This window comes from Gigantopelta aegis, chromosome 11, assembly GCF_016097555.1.
Source record: "Gigantopelta aegis isolate Gae_Host chromosome 11, Gae_host_genome, whole genome shotgun sequence".
Lineage (NCBI taxonomy): Eukaryota > Metazoa > Mollusca > Gastropoda > Neomphalida > Peltospiridae > Gigantopelta > Gigantopelta aegis.
In genome coordinates this window covers 287,568-310,092 of record NC_054709.1, presented here as the reverse complement: position 1 = coordinate 310,092, position 22,525 = coordinate 287,568, and the positions used below count along the sequence as shown (strand labels likewise).

Here is a 22,525-nt window from a genome sequence, read left to right as displayed (position 1 = left end):
GGGCTTTATACACGGGTATAGATCTACTGTTGTTTTCTGGCTGCGTTTTATAGACTCACCATGGACTTTATACATGGGTATAGATCTACTGTTGTTTTCTAGCTGTGTTTTATAGACTCACCATGGGCTTTATACATGGGTATAGATCTACTGTTGTTTTCTGGCTGTGTTTTATAGACTCACTATGGACTTTATACACAGGTATAGATCTACTATTGTTTACTGGCTGTGTTTTATAGACTCACCATGGGCTTTATACACGGGTATAGATCTACTGTTGTTTTCTAGCTGTGTTTTATAGACTCACCATGGGCTTTATACACGGGTATAGATCTACTGTTGTTTTCTGGCTGCGTTTTATAGACTCACTATGGACTTTATACATGGGTATAGATCTACTGTTGTTTTCTAGCTGTGTTTTATAGACTCACCATGGGCTTTATACACGGGTATAGATCTACTGTTGTTTTCTGGCTGCGTTTTATAGACTCACTATGGACTTTATACATGGGTATAGATCTACTGTTGTTTTCTAGCTGTGTTTTATAGACTCACCATGGGCTTTATACACGGGTATAGATCTACTGTTGTTTACTGGCTGTGTTTTATAGACTCACTATGGACTTTATACACGGGTATAGATCTACTGTTGTTTTCTGGCTGCGTTTTATAGACTCACTATGGACTTTATACACGGGTATAGATCTACTGTTGTTTTCTAGCTGTGTTTTATAGACTCACCATGGGCTTTATACACGGGTATAGATCTACTGTTGTTTTCTGGCTGCATTTTATAGACTCACTATGGACTTTATATATGGGTATAGATCTACTGTTGTTTACTGGCTGTGTTTTATAGACTCACCATGGACTTTATACATGGGTATAGATCTACTGTTGTTTACTGGCTGTTTTATAGACTCACCATGGGCTTTATACACAGGTATAGATCTACTGTTGTTTTCTGGCTGTGTTTTATAGACTCACCATGGACTTTATACATGGGTATAGATCTACTGTTGTTTACTGGCTGTGTTTTATAGACTCACCATGGACTTTATACACGGGTATAGATCTACTGTTGTTTACTGGCTGTGTTTTATAGACTCACCATGGACTTTATACATGGGTATAGATCTACTGTTGTTTACTGGCTGTGTTTTATAGACTCACCATGGACTTTATACATGGGTATAGATCTACTGTTGTTTACTGGCTGTGTTTTATAGACTCACCATGGACTTTATACATGGGTATAGATCTACTGTTGTTTACTGGCTGTGTTTTATAGACTCACCATGGACTTTATACATACATGGGTATAGATCTACTGTTGTTTACTGGCTGTGTTTTATAGACTCACCATGGACTTTATACATGGGTATAGATCTACTGTTGTTTACTGGCTGTGTTTTATAGACTCACCATGGACTTTATACATGGGTATAGATCTACTGTTGTTTACTGGCTGTGTTTTATAGACTCACCATGGACTTTATACATGGGTATAGATCTACTGTTGTTTACTGGCTGTGTTTTATAGACTCACCATGGACTTTATACATGGGTATAGATCTTGTATACACCATGGGTATAGATCTACTGTTGTTTACTGGCTGTGTTTTATAGACTCACCATGGACTTTATACATGGGTATAGATCTACTGTTGTTTACTGGCTGTGTTTTATAGACTCACCATGGGCTTTATACATGGGTATAGATCTACTGTTGTTTACTGGCTGTGTTTGCTGTTACTTTGTAGATGTATAGATCTACTGTTGTTTACTGGCTGTGTTTTATAGACTCACCATGGACTTTATACATGGGTATAGATCTACTGTTGTTTACTGGCTGTGTTTTATAGACTCACCATGGACTTTATACATGGGTATAGATCTACTGTTGTTTACTGGCTGTGTTTTATAGACTCACCATGGACTTTATACACAGGTATAGATCTACTGTTGTTTACTGGCTGTGTTTTATAGACTCACCATGGACTTTATACATGGGTATAGATCTACTGTTGTTTACTGGCTGTGTTTTATAGACTCACCATGGACTTTATACATGGGTATAGATCTACTGTTGTTTACTGGCTGTGTTTGCTGTTACTTTGTAGATGTATAGATCTACTGTTGTTTACTGGCTGTGTTTGCTGTTACTTTGTAGATGTATAGATCTACTGTTGTTTACTGGCTGTGTTTGCTGTTACTTTGTAGATGTATAGATCTACTGTTGTTTACTGGCTGTGTTTGCTGTTACTTTGTAGATGTATAGATCTACTGTTGTTTACTGGCTGTGTTTTATAGACTCACCATGGACTTTATACATGGGTATAGATCTACTGTTGTTTACTGGCTGTGTTTTATAGACTCACCATGGACTTTATACACAGGTATAGATCTACTGTTGTTTACTGGCTGTGTTTTATAGACTCACCATGGACTTTATACATGGGTATAGATCTACTGTTGTTTACTGGCTGTGTTTGCTGTTACTTTGTAGATGTATAGATCTACTGTTGTTTACTGGCTGTGTTTTATAGACTCACCATGGACTTTATACATGGGTATAGATCTACTGTTGTTTACTGGCTGTGTTTTATAGACTCACCATGGACTTTATACATGGGTATAGATCTACTGTTGTTTACTGGCTGTGTTTGCTGTTACTTTGTAGATGTATAGATCTACTGTTGTTTACTGGCTGTGTTTGCTGTTACTTTGTAGATGTATAGATCTACTGTTGTTTACTGGCTGTGTTTGCTGTTACTTTGTAGATGTATAGATCTACTGTTGTTTACTGGCTGTGTTTGCTGTTACTTTGTAGATGTATAGATCTACTGTTGTTTACTGGCTGTGTTTGCTGTTACTTTGTAGATGTATAGATCTACTGTTGTTTACTGGCTGTGTTTGCTGTTACTTTGTAGATGTATAGATCTACTGTTGTTTTCTGGCTGTGTTTGCTGTTACTTTGTAGATGTATAGATCTACTGTTGTTTACTGGCTGTGTTTGCTGTTACTTTGTAGATGTATAGATCTACTGTTGTTTACTGGCTGTGTTTGCTGTTACTTTGTAGATGTATAGATCTACTGTTGTTTACTGGCTGTGTTTGCTGTTACTTTGTAGATGTATAGATCTACTGTTGTTTACTGGCTGTGTTTGCTGTTACTTTGTAGATGTATAGATCTACTGTTGTTTACTGGCTGTGTTTGCTGTTACTTTGTAGATGTATAGATCTACTGTTGTTTACTGGCTGTGTTTGCTGTTACTTTGTAGATGTATAGATCTACTGTTGTTTACTGGCTGTGTGTTTGCTGTTACTTTGTAGATGTATAGATCTACTGTTGTTTACTGGCTGTGTTTGCTGTTACTTTGTAGATGTATAGATCTACTGTTGTTTACTGGCTGTGTTTACTGTTACTTTGTAGATGTATAGATCTACTGTTGTTTACTGGCTGTGTTTGCTGTTACTTTGTAGATGTATAGATCTACTGTTGTTTACTGGCTGTGTTTGCTGTTACTTTGTAGATGTATAGATCTACTGTTGTTTACTGGCTGTGTTTTATAGACTCACCATGGACTTTATACATGGGTATAGATCTACTGTTGTTTACTGGCTGTGTTTGCTGTTACTTTGTAGATGTATAGATCTACTGTTGTTTACTGGCTGTGTTTTATAGACTCACCATGGACTTTATACATGGGTATAGATCTACTGTTGTTTACTGGCTGTGTTTGCTGTTACTTTGTAGATGTATAGATCTACTGTTGTTTACTGGCTGTGTTTGCTGTTACTTTGTAGATGTATAGATCTACTGTTGTTTACTGGCTGTGTTTGCTGTTACTTTGTAGATGTATAGATCTACTGTTGTTTACTGGCTGTGTTTACTGTTACTTTGTAGATGTATAGATCTATATTCTTCTCCTTCGGCAGGTGGGATGTAACCCAATTGTAAAGCACTCACCTGATGAGCAGACAGTCTAGGATCGATCCCCATTGAGGGACCCATTGAGCTACTTCTCATTTCAGCCAGTGCTCTACAATTGGTGTAACAAAGGATGTGGTGTGTACTATCCTGTCAGTGGGATGGTACATATTAAAAATCCCTTGCTGCTATAATAAGAAAGAATAGCAAATGGCATAGCAGCAGTAGGTTTCCTCTCTCACTATATACATGTATGTCCGACACCATATAACCGTAATTAAAATGTGTTGAGTGCGTCATTAAATAAAGCATTCCTTCCTCCTTCCTTTCCTGATCGGGTGTGTATGCTGGTATGTCCTGTTTTCAACAGGTATCCCCAAACAGTAACGTCAGATGTGTTATAGTAACGTTATATACTATATATAACTATAGTATTTGTATTACATGTTTCTGTTTGGGGGCACCTGTGCTGTTTTCTTCCTCTGTTTGCCATTATCATCAATGTGTAGTCTCTACTATATCTAGGTATTCACTCATTATCTTTGTAATCCAGTTAGGTTGAAAACTACTGTTGTGTCGATTAAGTTTTGTTTGGGTAGTTGGGGGTGCGGGTAGGGGGAAAGTGGGGGTGGGAAGTTGGGGTAGTGGGGGGAGTTGGGGGTAGTGGGGTGGGGGTTGGAGGTAGTGGGTTAGAGGTACACATCCATAAATCAAATACACAAGTAAAATACTAAAACATAATTTTGCTGTGTTACAATTTATGAATCTATTGGTTTTTATTTTATTTTTTATTATTATTATTTTATTTTTTTTGGCTTAGTTTTTTTTTTTCACCACATAATTTCTATGGTTTCAGATGAACTTTTTTATAGCTGTATAGCTGTCAAATAGCATACAGCAGTAATGTTTTTTAAATGTCATTCCCACAAATGATTTAGGAAAAGTATTTTTAACTTGCATTTATTCTTTGTTATCCCATAGTTAACATGAGTCACGCATATTTCATCTCTGTTATTATTTTATTGTTTTTCAGCCCAGCAGCCTCCCAGCCCTGACAGATTGGATTTCCAACAGCCTTGAAAATCACACATTACCTGAAGATTTAAATTAATTTGTGATGGTCGCACTTTGCTGTCAGATGCACCATGGGTAACAAGGGATCATCTTCAGTGGACAAGGACTTTGGAAGTCCTGAATCGAGGACCCGAAGCTGGTCCTTCAATGGGATGATATCTCGGGCCCGGAGGTCCTCAAAGAGTCCCTTTAGGGAGAGAAGCTCCTCGCTATCCGACGCCAACAAGAAGAAGGGCAGCGGTGCGAGACAGGGAGTAGGGGTGGATCCAACGACAGCGTCGGGGGCGGGGGTGGTTCGACGAGAGCTATTCAAGTCTGGAAATGGGGAGGAAATTCCTGCGTCTGCTCGGAGAGAGATGTACAGACAGTCGCGTCACTCGGCGGAGATGCCCCTGGCGTTACAGCGACAGCTACTCAAGCAGCTGACAAGTCATTCAGAAGACAGAGCCCCGCCGCCTGGCTCGCTAGGTCAGAAGTTACAGCAGGCCACGCTGTTATCACAGGCCAAGTTGAAATCTGCTGGAAGTCCAGCAGGCAATAACAGCAGTAGTAACAGCAATAACAATAAGTCAATGGGTCAGAAATTAGTGGAGACACCGTCGTCATCATCTGTATCGCAGGTACACCATCCACAGTTGTCAGTTGGCCGTGTGGGTTCAGCTGAGGTGAAACTGCAAGTGACGTCTGCCGGCGAGAGAAAGAACAGTAATCTGTCGTCTGCTCGACTGAGAAAGCAGCAGACGGATGTAAAGATTGATACGGTTAGTGCACACGGCAATCCAGCGTTGTTGTCTTCCTCGTTGAGTTCTGCACCGGGAGTGGCTGTGCTGAGTTCGAGTCCGAAGATTACGATCACCACGGAGAAACGCGACGACACCTCGCCAGACAGGTCTCACACCACGGATTCCGGCTACAGCACGGCCTGTAGGAACATTGTCCCCGGCGGTGTTGTCAGCGGTGGAGACGGGGTGGAGGATGTGTCGGTGGAGGAACTGCGGAAGATCTCTCACACTCTGTACAGTGACCGGCTGCTGGAACTGTGTAGGAGACGCGGAATGGCCAGCATGAACCGTGACATGTCTCTGTCACAGAACAGCATGTTGGCCAGCATGACGGCCGCCGTGCAGCTACGCAAGGGGAAGTCATCATCACTGCAGAGTCTGACGTCGTACAAGTCTCAGAGCCAATCGCACAACACCACATACGAAAACCTGTCGGATCCTGAGTCGAATACGGAAGATTTCGACGAACAGTTTGAGATTCGTCCGAGGACATATTCCGCGACGATTCTGGAGCTAAGTGCGAGAGGTAAGACGAGGATAGCAATGGGAGCCGCGGGGGCCATGATCCGCCACATCCAGAATGACGATCCAGCCTGCCCCAGTCTGTACGCTACGAAAGCTCAGAAGATTTTAGTCGCCAGGGCACTCAAGTCGGAAAACCCAGATTTATCGACAGAGAACAAAAACAAAAATACTAGTAGTCCCGACCCCCAGATGAAATCGGGTCCAAGTTTGGAAGACGTGAAGTCTCCACGAAAGGAGCCGATAAGGATTCCAATACCGTTACAGCAGTACGCTATTCCAGCGTCTCACCACCGCCCTCCGATAGGAAATCTTAGTCCGTTACCCGAGCTGCATGAAAACGGAACCTTGAGTTCCAGCGTGCCGACTCACCACAGTGGATATGCACAGAAATTCTTTCCGGAACCCCACACAGAAGGGGGAGGATTTTACCAGCAGACTGTGGGGGGAGGATTTTACCAGCAGACTGTGGGTGGAGGATTTTACCAGCAGACGGCGGGGGGAGGATTTATTCCGCAGCATGGTAGCCTTGACGACATGATTTTGGACCAGGACCGCAGCAACAGTTTGTCGGTGCTGATTCCGCGAACCCGTAAGAGCGTTCCTACGCGGCTGAGCAGCGCGATGGTATCGCAGCTCGACAGGCAGAGTTTCCATGGCCGCAGTCAGAGCGTCACGTCGCTGCGGGCCGCAGTCTACCGGTCGCAGTTCGGTGGTAGCGGCGCGCTGATGGCGCAGGTGGGCGCGCCCGAGCGATCGTGGAATTATAGTGTGTGTTCATTAGCAGATCTCCCGAAATCAGCTTCTGGGAATAGTTATACTGATGGTGGTCAAGGTAAGGAGATAACATATCAATTTTTGAAACTGTTTTTTTTTTACCTGGTTTTTATCTGGGGATTTTTACTCTTTTTTTTTTTACCAGTTTTTTTTACCTGTTTTTTTTACCTGTTTTTTTTTTACCTGTTTTAGTTGAGGGGTTTTCCATGTTTTTACTTCTTTTTTTTAAATGTTTTTACCTGGGGTTTTTTATCTGTTTTTTTTACTTGTTTTTACTATTGTTTTTTTTACCTGTTTTGTGTTTTACATGTTTGTTTTGTTCACCCTTTTTTAACCATTTCCTTTCTTGTTTGTAGTTGTTTGTAGTTGTTCATACTTGTTTCTCTATATTTCTACTTGTTTTACAGCTTCAGGTTGACTGTAGCCATCCACAATGCTGACACCGGATCTGATATACAATGTATAACATATATACTCACAGAAAACAGTTCCTGTGCATGTATTGCTCAAAGAATACGTTTTAACAATAATGAATTTTTTTTTCAAAAAATCAAGTGACATGGACAAATTTAGTTTTAAAAATTTTGATTAATGACAGTATGTGATTAGTACAAAATGAGTACTGTAGCAAGTATTATTTAACATTTTAGAATTGTGTAACAATTTCTGAAATTAACTTAGCATATCGAGACGTCATACTGTTCCCCGATAATGTTAACCTGAAATTATTTATTAGTCATTTGTAAACATTATGAGACAGTTCGCATGGTTACAGGTGTGTCCATATGAGTGACACATTTTAACCATTTGAAATCTTTATAAATTATTTATTAGTCATTTGTAAACATTATGAGACAGTTCGCATGGTTACAGGTGTGTCCATATGAGTGACACATTTTAACCATTTGAAATCTTTATAAATTATTTATTAGTCATTTGTAAACATTATGAGACAGTTTGCATGGTTACAGGTGTGTCCATATGAGTGACACATTTTAACCATGTGAAATCTTTATAAATGATTTATTAGTCATTTGTAAACATTATGAGACAGTTTGCATGGTTACAGGTGTGTCCATATGAGTGACACATTTTAACCATGTGAAATCTTTATAAATTATTTATTAGTCATTTGTAAACATTATGAGACAGTTTGCATGGTTACAGGTGTGTCCATATGAGTGACACATTTTAACCATGTGAAATCTTTATAAATGATTTATTAGTCATTTGTAAACATTGTGAGACAGTTTGCATGGTTACAGGTGTGTCCATATGAGTGACACATTTTAACCATGTGAAATCTTTATAAATGATTTATTAGTCATTTGTAAACATTGTGAGACAGTTTGCATGGTTACAGGTGTGTCCATATGAGTGACACATTTTAACCATGTGAAATCTTTATAAATTATTTATTAGTCATTTGTAAACATTGTGAGACAGTTTGCATGGTTACAGGTGTGTCCATATGAGTCACACATTTTAACCATGTGAAATCTTTATAAATTATTTATTAGTCATTTGTAAACATTGTGAGACAGTTTGCATGGTTACAGGTGTGTCCATATGAGTCACACATTTTAACCATGTGAAATCTTTATAAATGATTTATTAGTCATTTGTAAACATTATGAGACAGTTCGCATGGTTACAGGTGTGTCCATATGAGTCACACATTTTAACCATTTGAAATCTTTATAAATTATTTATTAGTCATTTGTAAACATTATGAGACAGTTCGCATGGTTACAGGTGTGTCCATATGAGTGACACATTTTAACCATGTGAAATCTTTATAAATGATTTATTAGTCATTTGTAAACATTATGAGACAGTTTGCATGGTTACAGGTGTGTCCATATGAGTCACACATTTTAACCATTTGAAATCTTTATAAATTATTTATTAGTCATTTGTAAACATTATGAGACAGTTTGCATGGTTACAGGTGTGTCCATATGAGTCACACATTTTAACCATGTGAAATCTTTATAAATGATTTATTAGTCATTTGTAAACATTATGAGACAGTTCGCATGGTTACAGGTGTGTCCATATGAGTGACACATTTTAACCATGTGAAATCTTTATAAATGATTTATTAGTCATTTGTAAACATTATGAGACAGTTTGCATGGTTACAGGTGTGTCCATATGAGTCACACATTTTAACCATTTGAAATCTTTATAAATTATTTATTAGTCATTTGTAAACATTATGAGACAGTTTGCATGGTTACAGGTGTGTCCATATGAGTCACACATTTTAACCATGTGAAATCTTTATAAATGATTTATTAGTCATTTGTAAACATTATGAGACAGTTCGCATGGTTACAGGTGTGTCCATATGAGTCACACATTTTAACCATTTGAAATCTTTATAAATTATTTATTAGTCATTTGTAAACATTATGAGACAGTTTGCATGGTTACAGGTGTGTCCATATGAGTCACACATTTTAACCATTTGAAATCTTTATAAATTATTTATTAGTCATTTGTAAACATTATGAGACAGTTTGCATGGTTACAGGTGTGTCCATATGAGTCACACATTTTAACCATTTGAAATCTTTATAAATTATTTATTAGTCATTTGTAAACATTATGAGACAGTTCGCATGGTTACAGGTGTGTCCATATGAGTCACACATTTTAACCATTTGAAATCTTTATAAATGATTTATTTAGGGTACAGACTTTTTCCCGTGAGTATGTATGATGTGGGCAGTCTAATGGTTGTGCCTTTACTTGCTTATCCTGTTTGTTTTATTTATAAGTACTTGTTGATACTTGATTCTGCATCTTCGTTTTACAGTCGGTTAGGTTGCAGGAGCTTTAAAACATGCTGACACAGTGACGTAGGAAGTGCCAAAAAGTGTGGAGGGGGGGCACTTTTATATTTACACACTTTTACACTATTATAAAGCAAATATAAAGCAAAATATCTAAAAAGTGGGGAGGCACATGCTCCTCTTGCCATCCCCCACACTTCCTACGCCAGTGCGACTCCAAACGAGTATATCATTTATACCATCTCAGCACCTTAAAGTTGTGTTGCACAGAAAATGACACCCGTGATAAAATGGAACCAGGGAATTATTTCATTATTTAATATGAACCTTGTTTATAAAATCTAAAAATTCTACATGATAATTACTTTAAGCAAACACATTCAACTAATGGTCTGAACCCAGAGAACATTATAGAGGCTTGCTCAGGGCTTGAAATTCAATTTATAGAGTGAGGAGCCATATAAAATTTGCTTCTCCGATTTCGAGATGGAAACAAATACATGTACTAGACATGGAGTCTAAGGTGTTCTAGAGACCAGTCTCAGCTGTCTGGTGATCACGTCATCAAACGTTCTTACTCATCCCATATACTCTATCTTTTTAATCTGATCACGTCATCAAACGTTCTTACTCAGCCCATATACTCTATCTTTTTTATCTGATCACGTCATCAAACGTTCTTACTCAGCCCATATACTCTATCTTTTTAATCTGATCACGTCATCAAACGTTCTTACTCAGCCCATATACTCTATCTTTTTAATCTGATTTTTCTTACTCAGCCCATCTGATCACGTCATCAAACGTTCTTACTCAGCCCATATACTCTATCTTTTTTATCTGATCACGTCATCAAACGTTCTTACTCAGCCCATATACTCTATCTTTTTTATGTGATCACGTCATCAAACGTTCTTACTCAGCCCATATACTCTATCTTTTTAATCTGATCACGTCATCAAACGTTCTTACTCAGCCCATATACTCTATCTTTTTAATCTGATCACGTCATCAAACGTTCTTACTCAGCCCATATACTCTATCTTTTTCTGATCACGTCATCAAACGACTCAGCCCATATACTCTATCTTTTTTATCTGATCACGTCATCAAACGTTCTTACTCAGCCCATATACTCTATCTTTTTTATCTGATCTGATCAGCGTCATCAAACGTTCTTACTCAGCCCATATACTCTATCTTTTTTATCTGATCACGTCATCAAACGTTCTTACTCAGCCCATATACTCTATCTTTTTTATCTGATCACGTCATCAAACGTCTTACTCTATACTCTATCTTTTTTATCTGATCACGTCATCAAACGTTCTTACTCAGCCCATATACTCTTTCTTTTTTATCTGATCACGTCATCAAACGTTCTTACTCAGCCCATATACTCTATCTTTTTAATCTGATCACGTCATCAAACGTTCTTACTCAGCCCATATACTCTATCTTTTTTATCCTATAGCTCATTATAATTAGTCCCCTAATCCACCCATCTGTCTGTCTGGTCCACGTTAGTTTTGCATAAACAAATTCCATAATGCCTCAAGATTTTGATCTGAAATTTTGTTTATAGCTTTATCATGTTCCGTTACAGATCAAGTTTGACTTTCATGGCAATTTATCAATTTATGACAGAGTTATAGCCCTTGAACTTAAGAGATAAGAAAAATTGATTTCTAGACATTTTCTTTTCTGGAATGCCTTGAAATACTGAGCTGCAATTTTGTGTATAGCTTTATCATGTACTGTTACAGATCAAGTTTGACTTTCGATGTGATTTACCAGTTTGTGACAGGGTTATGGCCCTTGAACTTAGGAGATAAGAAAATTTGGTTTCTGGATATTTTCTTTTCTGGAATGCCTTGAGATACTGAGCTGCAATTTTGTGTATAGCTTTATCATGTACTGTTACAGATCAAGTTTGACTTTCGATGTGATTTACCAATTTGTGACAGGGTTATGGCCCTTGAACTTAGGAGATAAGAAAATTTGGTTTCTGGATATTTTCTTTTCTGGAATGCCTTGAGATACTGAGCTGCAATTTTGTGTATAGCTGTATCATGTACTGTTACAGATCAAGTTTGACTTTCATGACGATTTACCCATTTTTGGCAGAGTTATGGCCCTTGAACTTCAAACATTTGTGGGGTCCAGTAAGGGACATATATTACTTTAGCAGTACTATTGTATCAGAATGCTTGTTAATTTAGCAGTACTATTGTATCAGAATGCTTGTTAATTTAGCAGTACTATTGTATCAGAATGCTTGTTAATTTAGCAGTACTACTGTATCAGAATGCTTGTTAATTTAGCAGTACTATTGTATCAGAATGCTTGTTAATTTAGCAGTACTACTGTATCAGAATGCTTGTTAATTTAGCAGTACTATTGTATCAGAATGCTTGTTAATTTAGCAGTACTATTGTATCAGAATGCTTGTTAATTTTGAGTTATGATCAAATTTAAACAATTTTTTAATTTCTATGTATGGCACATGCATGGATGTATCTAGCATACCAGCTTACAATACAAATATTGTTTGTTACTATTTTCTGTATTTGTACAAGTTTTAAATACTCTTATTTCAACCCGTCGTCACCATTGACAGGTGTATAATTTCTCCTGCTGTCACCTGTAATGAGAAACACCTGGATGGAACAGGTAAAAATATATAATCATACAGAGTGACATATCACAGTTAATATATTCAAAATACCTGATCTGGTGATAAATACACAGCACGTTTTACTATATAGGACTGCATACATAATCATTATTACACTGTTAGTGTGGTGGGGTCAGTGTATTTATTACTATGTGTATTTATGTCACAAGAAGGGTTGCATAGTAACTTAAAGGTTTTTTGAAAAGTTGGTTTTGTTCAACGACACCACTGGAGCACATTGATTTATTAACCATTGGCTATTGGATGTAAAACATTTAGTAATTTTGACATACACATGTAGTCTTAAAGATGAAACTTTAAAAAAAAATTCCATTGGTAGCAAGAGATCTTTTATATGCACCATCCCACAGACAGGAAAGCACATACCTATTACCACGGACCGTGACCAATTGTGGTGCACTGGTTGGAACGAGAAAAAGCCCAGTCAGTTGAATGGATCCACCAAGGTGGTTCGATCCTGCGACGCAAGCACCTCAAGCAAGCACTCAACTGACTGAGCTAAATCCCGCCCCTTATAAGTGTTAAGGTCTTGTAGACTGACTGAGCTAAATCCCACCCCTTATAAGTGTTAAGGTCTTGTAGACTGACAGAGCTAAATCCCACCCCTTATAAGTGTTAAGGTCTTGTAGACTGACTGAGCTAAATCCCGCCCCTTATAAGTGTTAAGGTCTTGTAGACTGACTGAGCTAAATCCCACCCCTTATAAGTGTTAAGGTCTTGTAGACTGACAGAGCTAAATCCCACCCCTTATAAGTGTTAAGGTCTTGTAGACTGACTGAGCTAAATCCCGCCCCTTATAAGTGTTAAGGTCTTGTAGACTGACTGAGCTAAATCCCGCCCCTTATAAGTGTTAAGGTCTTGTAGACTGACTGAGCTAAATCCCGCCCCTTATAAGTGTTAAGGTCTTGTAGACTGACTGAGCTAAATCCCACCCCTTATAAGTGTTAAGGTCTTGTAGACTGACTGAGCTAAATCCCGCCCCTTATAAGTGTTAAGGTCTTGTAGACTGACAGAGAGTAAAATTGCAGTCTAAATACATATTCTTTTTTAACATGACATATCAGTGGCTGTATATTAAATGTGTTTCTGGTCATCCTCGTGTTTGTACTAAGTCAGACATTTCTTCTTTCCTAGTAGGTGTGATGTAGCCCAGTGGTAAAGCGCTCGCGTGATGCACGGTCGGTTTAGGGTCAATGCTCATCAGTAGCCCATTGGGCTATTTCTCGTTCCATCCAGTGTATTATGACTGGTATATCAAAGGCCATGGTGTGTGCTATTCTGTCTATGGAATGGTGTATATAAAAGATCCCTTGCTACTAATTGAAAAAATGGAGCGAGTTTCCTCTCTAAGACATGTATGTCAAAATTACAAAATGTTTAACATTCAATAGCTGATGATTATTAAATCAATGTGCTCTAGTGGAGTCATTAAACAAAACAAACTTTATATCCAATTCAAGCATACTATCCTGGGCTAACACCTCAGCTATCGAGACTGTCTGTCCAGGACAGTGGGTTAGTGGTTGGTTATTAATGGTTGGTTATTAATGGTTAGTTATTAGTGGTTGGTTATAGTGGTTAGTTACTAGTGGTTAGTTACTAGTGGTTGGTTACTAGTGGTTAGTTACTAGTGGTTAGTTACTAGTGGTTAGTTATTAATGGTTAGTTACTAGTGGTCAGTTACTAGTGGTCAGTTACTAGTGGTTGGTTGCTAGTGGTTAGTTACTAGTGGTTAGTTATTAATGGTCAGTTATTAATGGTCGGTTACTAGTGGTCGGTTACTAGTGGTCGGTTACTAGTGGTTACTAGTGGTTAGTTACTAGTGGTTAGTTATTAATGATTGGTTACTAGTGGTTGGTTATTAATGGTTGGTTACTAGTGGTTGGTTACTAGTGGTTGGTTACTAGTGGTTGGTTACTAGTGGTCGGTTACTAGTGGTCAGTTACTAATGGTCAGTTATTACTGGTTAGTTACTAGTGGTTAGTTACTAGTGGTTGGTTACTAATGGTTAGTTATTAGTTATAGTGGTTGGTTACCAGTGGTTGGTTATCAGTGGTTAGTTATTAGTGGTTGGTTGCTAGTGGTCGGTTGCTAGTGGTCGGTTACTAGTGGTCGGTTATTAATGGTCGGTTACTAGTGGTCGGTTACTAGTGGTTACTAGTGGTTAGTTAATAGTGGTTAGTTATTAATGGTTAGTTATTAATGGTTGGTTACTAGTGGTTGGTTACTAAATTAGTTATTAATGGTTAATTATTAGTGGTTGGTTACTAGTGGTCGGTTACTAGTGGTCGGTTACTAGTGGTCGGTTACTAGAGGTTAGTTATTAGTGGTTGGTTATAGTGGTTGGTTACTAGTGGTTGGTTACTAGTGGTTGGTTACTAGTGGTTAGTTACCAGTGGTTAGTTACCAGTTGTTAGTTACCAGTGGTTAGTTGTTAGTGGTTAGTTACCAGTGGTTAGTTACCAGTGGTTAGTTATTAGTGGTTAATGAAAGAGAAGTCAATGTAGTGGCCTTACACCTACCCACTGAGTCGTTAAAACCCACTGGATGGGAGCCGGTACCAGGCTGCGAACCCAGTACCTTTATGTCCAATGGTTTAACCACGATCCCACTGAGGCATTCTTAATGACTACACCACGGTTAACCTACATGATCCTATGATTTCTATGTCTGTTTTACTGTGTTTATTCATGTGGAAATCTGGGTCAATCTTAGATTGATTGATGTACTGTAATTACTATTGTAGAAGCCGTTAGATGAAGTTACTGGCTGATTAAACAGAGTTAATTAAGTAATCAGTGAAGCTTTAACTTTAACAAGTTGATTGATTGATTTCAACTTATTTTCGTGCTTATATCCAATTAAGGTTCAAGCACGCTGTCCTGGGCACGCACCTCAGCTATCTGGGCTGCCTGTCCAGGACAGTGGGTTAGTTGTTAGTTGGTTAGTGGGAGAGAAAAGTGTGTAGTGGCCTTACACCTACCCATTGAGCCCTTAAGAACTCACGAACCCTGTATCTACCAGCCTGTAGTCCGATGGCTTAACCACTGCGCCACCGAGGCCAGTTAACAAGTTGAAGTATGTACATCACTGGTCAACAGATGAAGCAACAAATACAAATGTGTACTGTGTAAGCCCGGCTTTAGGATCACATACCACAAATAATTTTGTGTAACGTTTATTATGGAAAGTGTAAATAATGTTACTGTTTTGCATATATTACTGTGATTGTAAGAGTTACATGTAACACCAAACGGTCACAGATTGAAATGTTCTGATGTACCACTGTGATTGTAAGAATTACATGAAACACCAAACGGTCACAGAATGAAATGTTCTGATGTACCACTGTGATTGTAAGAGTTACATGTAACACCAAACGGCCACAGATTGAAATGTTCTGATGTACCACTGTGATTGTAAGAGTTACATGTAACACCAAACGGCCACAGATTGAAATGTTCTGATGTATCACTGTGATTGTAAGAGTTACATGTAACACCAAACGGCCACAGATTGAAATGTTCTGATGTACCACTGTGATTGTAAGAGTTAAATGTAACACCAAACGGCCACAGATTACAGTCATTGTCTTTCATATGTATTTATAATGTAAACACAATTTATTATTGTTTGATCTTATACTGAGCAAAAATAAGTAAATAAATAAATATTAAATTTTTAATCATAGAATGAATGAATAAATAAATATTAAATTTGGATGAATGAATAAAAATAAATAAATAAATATTAAATTTTGAATGAATGGATGGATGAATGAATGAATGAATGAATGATTAATTAATTAATTAATTAATAAAAAAAAAAAAAAATGGAAAAGTAAACATGGTTTAACAAAAAGGTAATTTTGGATAATTTTTGACGAATCTGTTAAATGAGTAAACAGTACATTAAAGTCACAGGTCCTATTTTTGACTTGTGAAAATGGACACACTACGTGTGGTTAATCTAGCAACCTGTCGCCTGTCTGGATACAGTTACAGAAGAGTCAAACAAGACTCCGTGACACAGGAAAATACCCTGTAAAATAAACTAGAGCTCGTCTCCTTAACCATTACTTCTCAGAGGTATGTGTGTTTTTTAAAATACAAACAATACATTTCAAGGTATTAGAAACACCAGGAAAGTTAAAGTGTATTTTGTTTAAGGACACCATTAGAGCACATTAATTTATTAATCAGCAATTATTGGATGTCAAAATAAACCCACCTGGATGACGAAAAACACTTGAGATGCATGCAAATAGATAATTAAAACAGTAAAATGAAATGCATGGTTTCAATGATCAAAAACGGCTCTAATAGTGAGAAATATTCTACAGTGTTTAAAAACTAGGGTCTGTCGCATTAAGATGGACTGAACCACAGATAACTTTTGACAGACCACTCCAGTCAAAGAATTATACCGGGGATATTAGGTCAAATCAGGCTGTAAAAGCAAGTGCCTTATCTGTCTTGCTTGTCATGTGTGTATACATATTCATGAGAGTGAAAGCCTTTTGCTACTGCGGATGCGGGGTGGGGGTGGGGAGGAAGGGGGATACCTCTTTGAAGAATGCCCCCTCCCCCCTCCCCCCCCCAGACGTGAAGAACTACTAAACCCTGTTTCACTGTAGGGTTATGGCTATCCCATGAAGACTGCCTACAGTGCAGTTTGATAGTTTACGACCTCTTTGTGGTGTCTGGGTTATGTGGACAGAACATTCCTCACATCTTTCATACAGGACTCTTTAAACAAAAGAAAAATGTCTTCATTGTTAGTGGGGGTGGGGGGGTGGGGGGGAGGTGGATGGGTTTTTTTAGCATAGTGGTTAGAGCGCTTGCTCAAGGTGTTTGTATCATAGGATCGAACCACCTCAGTAGACCCATCATTGGCTTTTCCCCTGTCCCAACCAGTGCATGATGACTGGTATATCAAAGGTATGTGCTGTCCTGTATGTTGGATAATGCCTATAAAAGATCTCTTGCTACTAATGAAAGGATGTGGTATGTGCTGTCCTGTATGTTGGATAATGCCTATAAAAGATCTCTTGCTACTAATGAAGGGATGTGGTATGTGCTGTCCTGTATGTTGGATAATGCCTATAAAAGATCTCTTGCTACTAATGAAGGGATGTGGTATGTGCTGTCCTGTATGTTGGATAATGCCTATCCTATAAAAGATCTCTTGCTACTAATGAAGGGATGTGGTATGTGCTGTCCTGTATGTTGGATAATGCCTATAAAAGATCTCTTGCTACTAATGAAGGGATGTGGTATGTGCTGTCCTGTATGTTGGATAATGCCTATAAAAATCTCTTGCTACTAATGAAGGGATGTGGTGTGTGCTGTCCTGTATGTTGGATAATGCCTATAAAAGATCTCTTGCTACTAATGAAGGGATGTGGTGTGTGCTGTCCTGTATGTTGGATAATGCCTATAAAAGATCTCTTGCTACTAATGAAAGGATGTGGTGTGTGCTGTCCTGTATGTTGGATAATGCATATAAAAGATCTCTTGCTACTAATGAAAGGATGTGGTGTCTTTAACTAAGAAATTAGGGGCAGGACATAACCCAGTGGTAAACTGTTTGCTTGATGTGCAGTTGTTCTAGGATCGATCCCCATCAGTGGGCTATTTCTCGTACCAGCCAGTGCTCCATGACTGGTATATATCAAAGGCTGTGGTATGTGCTATCCTGCTTGTGGGATGGTGCATATAAAAGATCCCTTGCAACTAATGGAGAAATGTAGTGGGTTTCCTCTCGAAGACTATATGTCAAAATTACTAAATGACATCCAATAGCTAATGATTAATAAATCAATGTGCTCTAGTGGTGTTGTTAAACAAAACAAACTTTAAGTTTTAATATCAACCAGTAGAGTTTTTTTTATCAAAAAATCGTTTCAAATTGTAACAACTGGGGTTAGTGTGGTCTGAACCTTGAGCAGGGGAGGGGGGAGGGGAGAGGGGAGGGGGAGGAGGGGAGGGGGGAGGTGACATCCCTGAACATGCATATCACTCATTTAGCTATCCTTGGCTAAACTAACACCGCAGTCTGTGTAGACTCTTTCCCCTTTCTAACATGTAATAAAAATTCCACTGGTGCTATGATGAGTTTCCTCACCTGTTTCCGGTGTCAGGTGTTTGTAGTCAGTCACAGTGATCAGTCTCGGCCAGTCAGGTACAGAGGAACTCACTTACTTTCAATCTTTACTGTCTGCTTCGTGGTTACTGAAAATATATATAGCATTTTGTTGTTGTGTGCATGTTTGTGCAGTATCAGTATCCATCCATTCAGCATTCATGCATGCATGCTTCCATCCATTAACATTCCCATCCATCCATCAACTCCATTGATCCATCCATCCATCCATCCATCCATCCATCCATCCATCCATCCATCCATCCATCCACCCAGAGAAACAAAAAACACAACCATCCCACCCACCCAACCATATCCCAAATCCATCCATCCATCCATCCATCCATCGATCCATCCATCCATCCATCCATCCATCCAACCACCATCGATCGATCGATCGATCGATCCCTCCCTCCGTCTGTCCGTCCGTCTGTCGACATTTTGTTATTATTATCATCATATTATATAATAATTTAGCTTTATTTCCATACCTATATCCCATTAAGGTTGAAGCACACTGTCCAGTCTGTCCAGGACAGTGGGTTAGTTGTGAGTGTGTTAGAGGTTAGTGAGAGAGGAGTCTGTGTAGTGGTCTGGGTTAGTTGTGAGTGTTTTAGAGGTTAGTGAGAGAAGTCAGCGTAGTGGTCTGAGTTAGTTGTGAGTGTGTTAGAGGTTAGTGAGAGAGGAGTCTGTGTAGTGGTCTGGGTTAGTTGTGAGTGTTTTAGAGGTTAGTGAGAGAAGTCAGCGTAGTGGTCTGAGTTAGTTGTGAGTGTGTTAGAGGTTAGTGAGAGAGGAGTCTGTGTAGTGGTCTGGGTTAGTTGTGAGTGTGTTAGAGGTTAGTGAGAGAAGTCAGCGTAGTGGTCTGGGTTAGTTGTGAGTGTGTTAGAGGTTAGTGAGAGAGAAGTCGGCATAGTGGTCTGGGTTAGTTGTGAGTGTGTTAGAGGTTAGTGAGAGAGGAGTCAGTGTAGTGGTCTGGGTTAGTTGTGAGTGTGTTAGAGGTTAGTTAGAGAGAAGTCGGTATAGTGGTCTGGGTTAGTTGTGAGTGTGTTAGAGGTTAGTGAGAGAGGAGTCTGTGTAGTGGTCTGGGTTAGTTGTGAGTGTTTTAGAGGTTAGTGAGAGAAGTCAGCGTAGTGGTCTGAGTTAGTTGTGAGTGTGTTAGAGGTTAGTGAGAGAGGAGTCTGTGTAGTGGTCTGGGTTAGTTGTGAGTGTGTTAGAGGTTAGTGAGAGAGAAGTCGGTATAGTGGTCTGGGTTAGTTGTGAGTGTGTTAGAGGTTAGTGAGAGAAGTCAGCGTAGTGGTCTGGATTAGTTGTGAGTGTGTTAGAGGTTAGTGAGAGAAGTCGGTATAGTGGTCTGGGTTAGTTGTGAGTGTGTTAGAGGTTAGTGAGAGAGAAGTCGGTGTAGTGGTCTGGGTTAGTTGTGAGTGTGTTAGAGGTTAGTGAGAGAGAAGTCGGTGTAGTGGTCTGGGTTAGTTGTGAGTGTGTTAGAGGTTAGTGAGAGAGAAGTCGGTGTAGTGGTCTGGGTTAGTTGTGAGTGTGTTAGAGGTTAGTGAGAGAGAAGTCGGTGTGAGTGTGTTAGAGGTTAGTGAGAGAGAAGTGTTAGAGGTTAGTGAGAGAGAAGTCGGTGTAGTGGTCTGGGTTAGTTGTGAGTGTGTTAGAGGTTAGTGAGAGAGAAGTCGGTGTAGTGGTCTGGGTTAGTTGTGAGTGTGTTAGAGGTTAGTGAGAGAGAAGATGGTGTAGTGGTCTGGGTTAGTTGTGAGTGTGTTAGAGGTTAGTGAGAGAGAAGATGGTGTAGTGGTCTGGGTTAGTTGTGAGTGTGTTAGAGGTTAATGAGAGAGAAGATGGTGTAGTGGTCTGGGTTAGGTGTGAGTGTGTTAGAGGTTAGTGAGAGAGAAGTCGGCGTAGTGGTCTGGGTTAGTTGTGAGTGTGTTAGAGGTTATTGCCACCCAGGTAATGTGATGTGTATCGTATTACCACCCAGGTATTGTGAGGTGTATCGTATTACCACCCAGGTAATGTGAAGTGTATCGTATTACCACCCAGGTAATGTGATGTGTATCGTATTGCCACCCAGGTAATGTGATGTGTATCATATTGCCACCCAGTTAATGTGATGTGTATCGTATTGCCACCCAGGTAATGTGACGGGTATCGTATTGCCACCCAGGTAATGTGATGTGTATTGTATTACCACCCAGGTAATGTGATGTGTATCGTATTGCCACCCAGGTAATGTGATGTGTATCGTATTGCCACCCAGGTAATGTGATGTGTATCGTATTGCCACCCAGGTAATGTGATGTGTATCGTATTACCACCCAGGTAATGTGATGTGTATCGTATTGCCACCCAGTTAATGTGATGTGTATCGTATTGCCACCCAGGTAATGTGACGGGTATCGTATTGCCACCCAGGTAATGTGACGTGTATCGTATTACCACCCAGGTAATGTGATGTGTATCGTATTACCACCCAGTTAATGTGACGTGTATCGTATTACCACCCAGTTAATGTGACGTGTATCGTATTACCACCCAGTTAATGTGATGTGTATCGTATTGCCACCCAGGTAATGTGACGTGTATCGTATTACCACCCAGGTAATGTGATGTGTATCGTATTACCACCCAGTTAATGTGACGTGTATCGTATTACCACCCAGTTAATGTGATGTGTATCGTATTGCCACCCAGGTAATGTGATGTGTATCGTATTGCCACCCAGGTAATGTGACGTGTATCGTATTACCACCCAGGTAATGTGATGTGTATCGTATTGCCACCCAGGTAATGTGATGTGTATCGTATTGCCACCCAGGTAATGTGATGTGTATCCTATTGCCACCCAGGTAATGTGATGTGTATCGTATTGCCACCCAGGTAATGTGATGTGTATCGTATTACCACCCAGGTAATGTGATGTGTATCGTATTACCACCCAGGTAATGTGATGTGTATCGTATTACCACCCAGGTAATGTGATGTGTATCGTATTGCCACCCAGGTAATGTGATGTGTATCGTATTACCACCCAGGTAATGTGATGTGTATCGTATTGCCACCCAGGTAATGTGATGTGTATCGTATCGTGACCTACCCGTATCTGTACTCCTCTACAGAACAGGGTGAGAGGAGGTCTTAGGACAGTGTGTTGAAACATAGGACCTCTGAGATGCATTATGGTATGAAAATATACTACTCAACTTTGACTGGGATGTTTGGATAAGAAATATGACAAGTAAAACAACTGAATTTAAGCATTACCAATTTAAGACATAGCAGAATCACAAGCTACATGTAAAAAATATTGGAAATAATTGTACATACATCTCTCGAACAAGGACATCAATTTTGTTCTTGTAATTTTAACATGTGAGTTTCTATTGCATCTGTCACATGAAGGTTTGAAATATGAACAACATTTTACTTTTAGCAGGCCACTATTTCAAGCCCCCCCCCCCCCCCCACCCACATGCATGTATTCATGCACAGTTTAATTGTTTATTAATCAATCATTGATTGGTATTGCAAACTAATATTTGATTATTGTTTTAAAGACATCCAGTCCTCAAACCTTGTCAGCGTTCTGTCGCTGGGTTAAATTATGTGGTTCACCTTGACATATATATATATATATATATATATATATATATATATATATATATATTTATGTACTATCAATAATGTATATACATTTAGAAACAATATATTTTCATTTTCTCTATAAGCATATAAAATGAATCTTTTTATTGTTGTGTGATCGATGTCTGGGTGTTTGTGTGTGGGACGTGAATATA

The 22,525-nt window shown here is 39.0% G+C and overlaps 1 protein-coding gene across 3 annotated transcripts in view; it reads left to right on the top strand.

Moving 5' to 3' along the window:
- Positions 1 to 4,540: 4,540 nt before the first annotated feature.
- The window catches only part of LOC121385611 (protein TANC1-like), a 175,190-nt gene continuing 157,205 nt past the window's right edge, over positions 4,541 to 22,525 (top strand). For all 3 annotated transcript variants that reach the window (XM_041516357.1, XM_041516356.1, XM_041516355.1), the window contains exon 1: positions 4,541 to 7,146. In XM_041516357.1, the coding sequence (XP_041372291.1) occupies positions 5,079 to 7,146 (2,068 nt within the window). In that variant the 5' untranslated portion in view covers positions 4,541 to 5,078. The remainder of the gene's footprint in view (positions 7,147 to 22,525) is intronic.